The 12,567-nt window shown below is 32.4% G+C and overlaps 1 protein-coding gene across 1 annotated transcript; it reads left to right on the plus strand.

Annotated features, from left to right (window-relative positions):
* Positions 1-947: 947 nt before the first annotated feature.
* On the plus strand, positions 948-7,740 carry LOC112789757 (U3 small nucleolar RNA-associated protein 21 homolog). Its single transcript, XM_025831798.2, has 18 exons — positions 948-1,280; positions 1,370-1,397; positions 1,541-1,641; positions 1,768-1,977; positions 2,164-2,407; positions 2,527-2,702; positions 2,812-2,894; positions 3,344-3,416; positions 3,675-3,740; positions 4,123-4,165; positions 4,466-4,605; positions 4,905-5,117; positions 5,243-5,327; positions 5,487-5,781; positions 6,057-6,315; positions 6,456-6,678; positions 6,811-7,025; positions 7,154-7,740. The coding sequence occupies exons 1-18, from the start codon at positions 1,155-1,157 to the stop codon at positions 7,301-7,303; spliced, it is 2,730 nt and encodes a 909-aa protein (XP_025687583.1). The 5' UTR covers positions 948-1,154; the 3' UTR covers positions 7,304-7,740.
* The last annotated feature ends 4,827 nt before the right edge of the window (positions 7,741-12,567 follow it).

The following is a 12,567-nucleotide window of genomic DNA, read 5'->3' on the forward strand; positions in this document are numbered from 1 at the left end:
CTGCTCGACCATCTTCTCGACGTTCTTCCTCTGCTGGCTGTCGCACGAAGGGTTGCGTCGAGCTCCTGGCATTGTCGTTGCGAAGGATTGCTGGGTCCGTCGGACGTTGTCTGTCCGAGCTCACTTCCTTGTTCGACCTCTCTCTTTGGCTCTCTCTATTTGAGCTCACTTTCCTTCTCTGACGCTATCACTTTCGATTCCATCGTCACCTTCACTTCTTTTTTTCCTGGCTTCCGGCACTTCAATTTATTTTTACTTGTTTTGATTTTTTTAATAATACTAATTATGTGATTCTGAGTTGTTGGGTTTACTATTTTAAGTTGTTGAGCTAGTATAATACTGATTCTTTGATTCTGAGTTGTTGGGATTAATATTCTAAATTGTTGTCTGAGTTAATTTGGTTAATAGTTAATTTTGTTAGTTTGTAATTTTCTAATTTGAAAGATGCAGTCACAAAATGATTTTCTGAGTTAAATTCGTTTTATACAATAAAAATATATGTTGTTAATGTTGGTTTTTTAATAGATTATTATGTGTTTGTTATTTTTTTTGTTTTGATTTTACTTGGAGATAAATTTTGATGTTTGAAGTTGTTATGAATTATTTATTATGTGAAATTGTAAAAATTTAAATTTTATTAGTCTAAAATTATTAAATTTAAATATTTAAAATTATATATTAAATTTTTAATATTTTTTAATATTTAATTAAATCAATTAATTTAAATCTCGGTTGAACTATTGAACTAGTAAATTAGTGAATCAATTATTTTTTGAGAAAGTATAAATAGTCAATGAAATATCTGTATAATATGTACAATAATATACTAATGATTATTTTAGATAATATGAGTGTATTATGTTTAAAAAATTAATAATATTTTATCTTAAATATTTATTTTTTAACTCATATTAGACCAAATAAATAACCCACTCCCATTTTCTATTGGATCGCAGCGGGATTCTTATTTTCCTGGTTCATTGATTGGTCCTGTCCTCGCGACTTTGATGGAAAAAATAACAAACAAAACGGTGCGTTTCTATGTCCCAAGTGTGGTGAACGCAAAACCCTAAACCCTGCGAAGCCACGAGCCGTTGTGGTGAGAGAGAGTGCGTATTCATTTCAAAGAAGAAGAAGAAGAAGGAGAAGAAGGAATGGGAATATTCGAACCTTTTAGAGCCATTGGATGCATAACAAGCGGTGTCCCTGTTTCAGTTCAGAGACTCGGGACCGAAACTTTCGTCACTGTCAGCGTTGGAAAGGCCTTTCAGATTTTCAACGTAATTTCGTTTTCTTATATTCTTTTGTTTCATTGAATTGTTTGAATATCAGTCTAATTTTCTTTTAATTTCTAATTTTCTCTCTGCAGTGTGCGAAGCTCAATTTGGTTCTAGTTGGTAATAACTACCACCACTGCACTGCACTTATTTTTTTTTTGGGGGGGGGGGGGAGAAGAGGTTTAATTCTTTTAGCTCGTTAGTTTTCGTTTTGTTTGAACTTTCTTATTTAATTGAAATGAAATTTGACATTTTGCATGAAGGTCCTCATCTGCCGAAGAAGATTACTGCACTTGCATCCTTCAAAGAATTCACTTTTGTTGCATATGGGCACGACATTGCAGTATTCAAGCGTGCGCATCAGGTAAATGCTATTCTGAGTGCTTTTCTTTGCTCCTTTGAGGAAAGTTGAGGAAATTTTGAAAATTCTTGTATGTTTGTGCATGTTGTTTTATAATTAGTTTAATTGAATTATTATTACCATTCTAAGGTTGCAACTTGGAGCAAGCATAGTGAAAAAGTCAAGTTGCTACTGTTGTTTGGAGACCATGTTATCAGTGTTGATATTCGTGGCAACATGTTCTTGTGGGCATTTAAGGGAGTTATGGATCAGAACAACCCTTCCCCATTTGGGCACATTTTACTTGATCAGAGTTTTAGCCCCAGCTGTATAATGCATCCTGATACTTACCTAAATAAGGTAATCATGTCTTTCTTCTTATTCGAAGATTAAATAGACATTGTAGCCTTTAATTTTCAGTTGAGAATGAATAGGGCAGTAGGCTTTACTGGGGCTGCAATTGTAGTCAAGGGCTAATTAAGGAGTTAAGTGAAAGTGACGTTTAGAGTTAAGACTTCCTTTTTATGATTGAGAAATATGTAATAGGTTCTCGTTGGGAGCGAGCAAGGTCCTATGCAGCTTTGGAACGTTAGCACAAAGAAAAAGATATTTGAGTTTAAGGGATGGGATTCACCGATCACCTGTTGTGTTTCCTCCCCTGCTCTAGATGTCGTTGCAGTTGGGTGTGCAGATGGAAGCATTCATGTTCATAACATTCGTTATGATGAAGAATTGGTTACATTTACACATTCTACACGAGGTTCTGTCACTGCCTTATCTTTCTGCACTGGTAAGTGTGCGATATTTTGCATAATAAATCAAATATGGAACTGCCTCTATTCTTCAGGCTTTTAGTGCCTTTTGGTGTTTTGTATTGATTTTATTGGTGGATTATTTTATCTGGCTTAGATGGGCAACCCCTTCTAGCTTCTGGAGGTTCATCAGGTGTCATAAGCGTATGGAATCTGGAAAAGAAAAGGCTCCAGTCAGTTGTAAGAGAAGCTCATGATAGCGTGATCACATCACTACATTTCTTTGCAAATGAGCCAGTGCTTATGAGTTCTTCAGCAGATAATTCTATTAAGGTGACATTTATTCTTTTTGGAAGATACATACATGTTTGCATCATGCATATATAAATTTTCGTTGAAATATCTTGCTTTATTTATTTATTTATTTTTTTTGCTTGCTCAGATGTGGATTTTCGATACGACCGATGGTGACCCTCGTCTTTTGCGCTTTCGAAGCGGCCATAGTGCTCCTCCCCTATGCATAAAGTAATGATTATTTTCCAGGTGTTAGTTTATTTTGGAAATTTTTTTATCAACTTTGTTGTGAATGTTCTCTATCATTGTTAATATTAAATATTCTGAAGCAATTTTTTTGAAATATGTTGCTCCTTTATTTGTTCTCTAGTCCTTGAACGGATGTTAATCTTTTTGCACTTGGGTTAGAAAGTAATGATGGAACTTCTAGTTTTTCTTCTGATGGAAGACATCTATATATCCTTTGTCATTGTCATGTGTGTGGAACAAGATTGTTTGACCTCTACATGATGTGCAGCCAATGGATTCTTATGTGTAGTCTGCTTGCTTCCTCCTTTTCTACGTTTTAGCCACGTTAATTCTTCTTCCGTACTATCATATGATGTAATGATTTTAATTTTTGCACTTCTAATTTGGCATGTCTCATGACCTACGGCACACCTGCAAATTACATATGGCAGGTTTTATGCAAATGGAAGACATATTCTCTCTGCTGGTCAGGATCGTGCATTTCGGCTTTTCTCTGTAGTTCAGGTTGGTGCCACTATTATCTACATTCAATAGTCCAACAAAAACTAGTCGTTCATTAATGCCTAATGAAATAACATCCCCTTGAAATAAAAAGATAAAAAAGAAAGAAATAAAGGAATTTTGCATTTTCTCCCTTCAAGCTTTGTTGGCATGTATATTTTCTTTCCTCTCTATATTTGGCATTTTCTGTGTATTAATTTCATCAGTTGGTTTCCCCATATATAACATGTTTATGGTGTTTGCAATGTGTTTCTTTGATAGGATCAACAAAGTAGAGAGCTTTCTCAGCACAATATTTCTAGACGAGCCAAGAAACTTAAAGTAAAGGTATGGCTGGTGTTTCATGCTTTCCTTATTGTTGCTTAGCAGAGCTTGTGAAAGCATTGCTTTTGCTTTAATATTCCTGTGTAAATTTTTAATGTTTTGTTTAGAGACTTAGTATAATAATTACAAAGATATATAAATGTGTGTTTTACTTGTGAAAACATCTTATGACCTCCTCGGATACCTCAATTTGGATTTTGGTATTCTTAATCTGGCTTATTTTTTATTTTTATGTTGTGATTATGCTTCTAGTTCTTAAAGCATACAGTTCAATAGTCATGATTAGGTTGGAAACTATATGATATTAATTGAGAGTCATAGGTCTTTATGCTTCCTGTTTTGAATAGATTTTTCCTTCCCTCATTTTGTGTATGTGTTTATACAGGAAGAAGAAATAAAGTTGAAGCCCGTGATTGCATTTGATTGTGGTGGGTTATTTCTCTGCTACTATTCATTCAGTTCCAATTTTGCTGAAGAAATGAAATTGAAACTGATGTATATTAATGCAGAATCTGAATTACAGTGGGGAATCCAGCCTTAAAGGCATGTGTATAAGTATATAAATTGAAAGTAAATAAAAAGATAGCCTAGTCATATAGATCTACGACCACCAAGCTCCTTAAAATCAAAATCTCTATGATTGAATTTTGCTGGTTTACACTTGGTGTATTATATTATAATCTGCTGCTATCTGTTTCAAATCCTCTTATTTCTTGTACAAACTTCAGCTGAAATTCGAGAACGTGATTGGTGCAACGTGGTTACTTGTCATATGGATACTGCTCAGGCATATGTGTGGAGACTTCAAAATTTTGTTCTTGGTGAACATATATTGAATCCCTGCCCAGAAAATCCGACACCTGTAAAGGTTAGGATCTCACTTTATTCATTATCTCTAGGATTTTCTATGTAGTGCATTAAGGGCACTTAGTGAGAAATTGGACAAAGAAAGCAATCAATGAAAAGTAAAATGTCTACTTAATTGAGAACTTGAGCATTATTTTTCATTTTTTCTTTGAATACTTTCCACTTTTGATTATTTAAAAAGTGTCTTTAGACCACCTCTTTTTTTTTTTTTTTTGGGGGGGGGGGGGGGGGGGGGGCTACTGTATAAGTAAAGCTTTTGACAAACAATGATTCTGATTGACTACTATCATATGTCAACAGGCTTGCGCCATCAGTGCATGTGGCAATTTTGCCATCCTAGGGACAGCAGGTGGTTGGATTGAAAGGTTTAACCTACAATCTGGACTACCTCGGGGTGCTTACATTGACATGTCAGAATCAATAAGGTGTGCTCATGACAGTGAAGTGGTTGGAGTCGCATGTGACTCAACTAACACTCTCATGATAAGTGCAGGATATCAAGGAGATATAAAGGTTCATATTTCTTATCTGGAGGCAGTCTGTAATTGGCACTCGTTGAAGTTAACAAACAACACACAATCAGTTAGTTTAATATTGTGACATTAGACTGGAAATCCTCATTTATATTGTCTCTGCAGGTTTGGGATTTCAAAGAACGTGAACTTAAATCCAGATGGGAGATCGGTTTTTCTGTTGTTAAGATTGTTTATCATCGTTATAATGGTAAATTGAGTTCTTACTACATTCCATATCCCCCTCGTATGTTCGTGTTTTTGTAATTCCTTCGCCATATTTTTTTTTATCTTCTATTTTTAAAGAGAAAATTTTTTTTCATACTGTTGGGTCATTATGTGATTTGAAGTGTTTTAATGATTTTTGTAGGTCTCCTGGCTACGGTAGCAAATGATTTAGCAATCAGATTGTTTGATGTTGTGGCTCTTAGATTAGTTCGTAAGTTTGATGGTCACACTGATCGCATAACAGACTTGTGCTTCAGTGAGGATGGGAAGTGGCTTTTGTCATCTAGTATGGATGGAAGTCTTAGAATTTGGGATGTGATCTTAGCAAGACAGATAGATGCAATTCACGTTAATGTGCCTATTACAGCATTATCTCTTTCCCCAAACATGGATATATTAGCAACTGCTCACGTTGATCAAAATGGGGTATACCTGTGGTGAGTTTCTTAATTCATTCCTCATGGGTAATAACCACTTTGTGGAAAAATTTTTACATTTCCCATAATGTTTCACACACATAATGTTGATAATTTCCGAGATTAATAACTCTGAATGGGAAAAGTTGATGTTAGGGCTTTAGTGACATTAATTTCTGAAATAAAATTCCTGAATGGGAAGAGTTGATGTGGTTATTTAAATGATAATGATATTGAATGGAAAATAGCGTTCTACTTAATTAGAAACCATCTTTTATGCTGACACCTTTTATCAGGGTAAACCAAACAATGTTCTCTAGTACTTCAACTGTTGATTCATATGCAAGTGGGAAAGAGGTGGTGAGTGTCAAGTTGCCATCGATATCTTCCATAGAACATTCTCAAGTTGAGGAGTTGGATGAGATGGTGGATGCTTCTCAACCTAAAGATGCCCCACATGTTCCAACTCAAGTTAATCAAATACCTGATTTGGTCACACTCTCACTGCTGCCAAAGAGCCAGTGGCAAAGCTTGATTAATTTAGACATTATAAAGGTATGCACTTACTTCTCAGCAACATTGCTTCTCATGCTATGAACATTTTTGTGAAACCTATTTTCCTTCATTTTCATTTGTATTTTGCTCAACTGACTTATATTTCTCCTGGTTGTTATATAACAAACTCTTAATTCCAGATGCGCAATAAACCTATTGAGCCTCCAAAGAAGCCCGAAAAAGCTCCATTTTTCTTGCCTTCAGTTCCATCCCTATCTGGAGAAATATTGTTTGAGCCTGGTAAGTTATCAGTTGAAGAGAGGGACGGAGCTGGCGATGGTAAACAAATGAAAAAGACAAGATTAGATTCGACGTCATCCCGTTTTCTGCATCTTCTTCAATCCTCAAACTCGGCAGATAACTGTAAGAACCCAACTATTTTGTTCGTATATAAATATCATATGTTTATTTCACCAGCAATTAATTCAATAGTGTTCATTCTCTTGAAAGTGCCTTGTAAGTGCATCATAACTTTCTTGATTTTCCATGTTGCAGATGGCGCATTCACTGATTATATCAAAGGATTATCTCCATCAACTCTGGATATGGAACTTCGAATGCTTCAGATAATTGACGACAACGATGATGAACAAGGTGAGAATAGACCGGAGTTAGTATCGATTGAACAGCTTATGGATTATTTCATCCATGAGGTCTCCTGCAGAAATAATTTCGAGTTCCTACAAGCTGTCATCAGGTTATTTTTGAAGGTCAGAGACACTTCCTTTTTCATTGTTGGGTGGTTTTGACTGTTCATAGACACGTGTTCAATAAATGAGAAATATTTGTTTTTTTGATTGTATGTTTACAATTCTTGTACCGCGCTTCCTGTTGCCAGATACATGGTGAGACAATTCGGCAGCATTCACACTTACAAGAAAAGGCTCGGAAGCTTCTTGATATTCAGTGCAATGTGTGGCAGAGGGTAGATAAGATGTTTCAAAGTGTAAGATGTGTGGTTGGCTTTCTTAGTAATTCCCATATTTAGTTATGACAAAGCCCTCAATTTCCAAACTTCAATTAACGGCCATGGAGTAATAGACAAGATGAAAGCGAATCATTGAACTGAGTAACGGGCAAGTTAAAAGTTATTTGTTCTACACTACATTTCTTGGAGTGAAGAAATCAGGGCAGCAAATTGGTCAAATCTGGTGGAGGTGGTTTATAACAAGGAATTATAGTTCTACTAGGCTCCACACATGAGCACTGAGAAAATTTTGAAACAAGATTTTTTATCAGTAAATTTTTGCAACTTATTGATTCCATGAGTGATTTATTCAATAGAAATTTTATAGCTTTAATGCTCAACTTTTTCTTCCCCCATACCATATTTCTTTACAGCCAAAGAGTAATACAGTTACTGGGATGTAAAGAGCACACGGAAGCAGGAATTATTAATTAAAACTCTATACTTGTTTATTTACATGATTATTATAGTGTCCATATGGGAAATATGTTTCTATATCCTGAGTATTTGATGGTACAATTCTTGTTGAATACTCCTCGTATTTCCTGCAATTTAATTAGGTACAATTAGGCACTCTAACCCCATCAAGGGTCTAATTCATGCAAAAATTCATGGTGTAAGCAGTTTTAACACACTAACCTTTTTTTCCCCTCCAAATTCCCACCTCGTTTTATTTTAATGAGCAGATGAAAGTAGGTGTAATTTAGTGGATGACAAATTGATTCTTATTCTTATCTCTCTCACACACATGGGTAATGTTACGATGAATAATGAAGTTGGGTGAAGAGAGAAGATTGTTTTTTACCTTAGAAAAAAATATTAAAAGATAAAAACATTATATGCAATGTACATTCCCCTAAAGAATTTAGTTACAGTCTTCACTTTTTGTTTGATTGATTCTTGATCAAAGAAATTCCCTTTATTAATGCTTTTTTTAGAGACTAATTTGTCTAAAATGTAAATCTTCAGGGATTTATTTGTCACTTTACTCAATGACATTTCTCAATTAGTTTGCATTGGTTGATATGAACAAAATGAAGTGAGTTTTGTTGGCTAATAAGAAAATTTAAAAAAATATTGCAAACCATGAAACATCCGGTAACTGTATGCTGTCAATATAATTTGCTGCTTTGGCAATGCAAGTTTCTATTTCCATCTTTCTGTGTTTTGGATATTCTTGTCTGAATAAAACAAGAGCTTGAATTGCTGCTCATGTGCATTCCACGTATCTATAAAAACGATGACATTTAAAAGTCTACTCACTCATCATAAATTTAAAGAACAAGTAATTTAATGTAATACATAGTTACATACTGACAGTCAATCATGATGTCTGCAAATGTTTCAATGCAACTGGATTCAATTCCTGTGACAGAAGCAACCAAAGGAGTTTAAAAAAAGATGTTTCCTAATCCTTTTTCAAGAGAGTAGAAGTTACCTCTAGCCATTCATATGATCTTGTGAGCTCATACCTCATAGGATGCCAGACCGCCATTAATATTCTGTAATAAAAGGAAAGAAACCCTAAACGGTCCCTGACAATTACCTCGAAAGACAACGAGATCTTTAACAAAATGAAAATCCAATTCGCTCCTGAGCTTTACTGTTATGGGACTAATTAACCTCTATGCCAAAAAAAACGAATGTTTTTTTTTTTTTTGCACACGAGCTAATCAGTTGCTAAAAGAAATATCAGGGACCGGGTTGGATGTTTTTTTGGAGTCCTCGTAGTCCTTTTGAGATAATTATCAGGGGTCGGGTGGAGTATTTACTTGTAATAAAATTGAAGAGTAAATTGATTGAGTCATGATCATGGCGACATGATATTCAAAATGCAATCACATGAAACACAATATTTCCGGTAAGGGAATGGGTATGCACTATGTCACATGTAAAATATGTTATGTGAAGAGTACATCCATAACGTTCTGGTACGTAGTTGAATTGTAAATTATTAGAACAGATTAGTGCTTGACATGTTATTTGATTGAATTTATACAACTATAGTAAAAAATTCTAAATTTGAATACATTTTCTTTATATAAAGAGTAAATATTCTTTTCGTTCTTTCTTATTTATGGTTATCATTTTTTTTGTACAAATAAATACTGATTAAATAATGTATCAGAAAGTGATAAATTTAAAATTTTGTAGTCAATAAAATTACCAATATTCAAGGACAAAGATTATTTATTTATTTTAAAAATTTAATGCTTATTCTGTTTTCTTCTCCAGATTGCCAAGTCACTAATATTAACACTACTAGCCTATAATCTCTTGGATTTATCCTTTTTTTTTCTTTTTTGTCATTTTGGACCATGGTTTCTTTTTTTTTTTCTTTTCAGCTAGCTTTTGAAACTAAGGTTACGTTTGATAGGGAGACTAAGACCGAGAGATTGAGATGAGGAGAAAGAAACTGAGTGACTTGAGAAATTGAATTAAATCTCTGTATTGTATTTAGTATAAAATGTAATGTTTAATTTAAACTAAATATGGAGATTAGGAGGTAGATTTGGAATTTAAAAAGTTAAATAAAGATATTTTTAAAAAAAATATTATTAAAATTTTAATTTACATCTTTAAAATTTTAATTTCTTCAGTATCTCCAAAAAGTAAGAACATAGAATATTGAAATTTTGAAGGGAGAAAATAAAATGAATGTAGACAGCTCAAAGGGAGAGAATAAAATGAATGTAGACAGCTCAAACATCATAATTCGTGCCCATGTAACTTGCTTGATTTAAGAATCTTTTCAAATTTATTAACTTAGCTTACTATTTGTTTAAATGTTCAACTGTTATCTAATTTATTTTGATTAGTATATCAATAAAACCATTTTTTTATCAATATTATTACACATTTTTTTCATTTGTAAAAGTATATACTAAAGTTTCATTAAATTAAATTTAACCTATATGATTAGGAGGTGACAAAACGGAATAAATCTGTCTAGTGTTAGTGCTATAATAATTTAGAATATTTGCTAGTTTTAGTTTAATTTTAGTGTTATAATAATTTAATTATGCCTTGTTACTAAATTAATTAATAGAGATTAACTTAGGATTTGTGAATAATGTGATTAATTATTTTAATTGTATGGGAATATAAATTAGAATGACTAGTTTAATTTATTAACCATATTTGCATGTAATAAAATAGCTAGCAATTTGAATTTTAACTTTATTTTATTAACCATATTTGCATGTAAAAATAAATTATTATATTTTTATAGTTATTTTAATGTTTTCTGGTACATATTAAAACGAATTATTGTCATATGTTAATAATCAAGCTACTTTAGTATATATATGTATGTGTAACAAAATTCGTTATAATGATAATTAAGTTAAAATTAATTTAGTGAATACTTTTATTAATTATACTAGTTAATTTAGTATAAAAATTAGTTTAGTATAGAGCTTAAATTAGATTTTTTAATGTTCATGCTAGTTATAAGTGTTTTAACTTATATATGATTAATTAACTGAGACAATTTGAGTTATTATTGACTTCAAAATTCCATATCTTGCATTTTGTATATCATTTAAATTGTTAAAATACCAAAAGAAATCAACTAAATCAATGTTTCTTTTCTCTCCTATTAAGAAATCACTGGGGTGTTCAACAGAAATTGCATGATCACTTATGCTACGTACAGAAATATATTTCCTATCTGGACATTGGACGAATACCGATGTAATGTGTTATAGGTTCGTTAATCTTTTTCTATCTGGATGAAGCTTTTTATTTTTAGCATTGTGATTCAAGTGGTGTTTTTTAGGAATGTGGATAATTGATGTATTTTTTTTGGGTATGGATATCATAAATGTTTTAAAATTTATTTTTTAAAATATAAATCTGAAGACCAGATTTATGATTTATAATTCTTTTCCACAAAACTAATCCACCGATTTGTTTATCCCTTAAAAAAATTTTTAACCTACACAAATCTGAGGCTTAAATTTCTCTATTACTCCAAATCGAACCCTAAGTTTTGTTTAAGTTTTGTTTTCAAAATAAAACTGAGCTTTCGATTTGTGAATTCCAATTAAAAAAAAAATGTATCTCCATATCTATAAAAAAAACACACCATTTTTTCATAATTGAGCATAACACATTCTATATTTTTATAACTAAAAAAATTAGTTTCTGGATGTTATTTCAGTCTTAGATCTTACTTGTTTCCATAATTTTCTTCTTGAACACTTCATGACTAAATTACTTTGGTAGTAAGCTAAACAAAGAGCTGACTTGTGGAGTATTGCAATGTTAAATAAATAGATTTAACTAAATATAGGATAAGTACTTCTCTAAAAAACTATCAGATGTTAGAACAATAATAATACAAAAGAAAATTTGACTAAAACCTTGGTTGAATGTGGATTCTTCCACTGGTTAGATTGAAGATGCAATTGCAAACTACGCTTCAGCTCATTTTTAATATGTTTGTAGAGCTACATTTTGACATTTTATCTACTTTTTGGATGAATCAGGTCATACTTTGATAACATTAAACAAAACACATTAATCTCTTTTGACTACTAGCGTGATAACATATTAAAAGTTGCTTAATTACAATATGCATAAGTCACAATCAAGTCACATGAATCATGTCTTATGCATGCAGCAATTTATTGGCCAGCGACAAATTTTTAAATGAAGTTCAGATTCGCAACGAATTAATCATTAACCTGTCAGGTTGAGGGATATTGTAGACAACTAAAAAAAAATTTACAAAGATATATTAAAAATGTTATATGTTATTAATAACACATGATTAATATTTAGTTATTTTACAACTGTTCTCCTTTAAAAATTTTACACCAATGTGTACATTTTAGTTTGAGTCCACTTTTAACAAATGTTTTTAATGTTGTAATGACTAATGATTTGGTATTGAAATTTAACTTTTTTATTGGAATGTATAATTTTCACTTTTTCAGTAAAAAGTAAAATTTTTTTTGATCGGACATTAAAAAGTTGTTCCCCATATATTTTGAAATTTCATTCTTGGGTCAATAGACTCAACACCTACTTTTTTAATGATAGCATGTTTTCGTCCTAGTATCTAGAAAGAGAGAATATATTTCTTTTTTGGGTCTTAACAATAGATTGATCTTCATAACCTTATTTCACTCCCAAGCCCAACAAAGCCCAAATCCAAACTGGGCCCAACACACGCTTCCCAAATTCAAATTCTATAGCTTACGGCGCGAAAATTTAAAGCGAACGGAGTCAGACATGGTTTCCCAGATAGCAAACAAAAAACAAACCCATGAACCTGT

The sequence above is a fragment of the Arachis hypogaea genome, chromosome 1 (assembly GCF_003086295.3).
Source record: "Arachis hypogaea cultivar Tifrunner chromosome 1, arahy.Tifrunner.gnm2.J5K5, whole genome shotgun sequence".
In the NCBI taxonomy this organism is placed as follows: Eukaryota; Viridiplantae; Streptophyta; class Magnoliopsida; order Fabales; family Fabaceae; genus Arachis; species Arachis hypogaea.

Bases quoted from the DNA above. Each gene is read 5' to 3' on its own strand.
- LOC112789757 (XM_025831798.2), top strand. From the start codon at position 1,155: ATGGGAATATTCGAACCTTTTAGAGCCATTGGATGCATAACAAGCGGT. The intron at 4,166-4,465 runs GTGGGTTATTTC...TACAAACTTCAG, and splicing joins CGTGATTGCATTTGATTGTG to CTGAAATTCGAGAACGTGAT. The intron at 5,328-5,486 runs GTAAATTGAGTT...TGATTTTTGTAG, and splicing joins TGTTTATCATCGTTATAATG to GTCTCCTGGCTACGGTAGCA.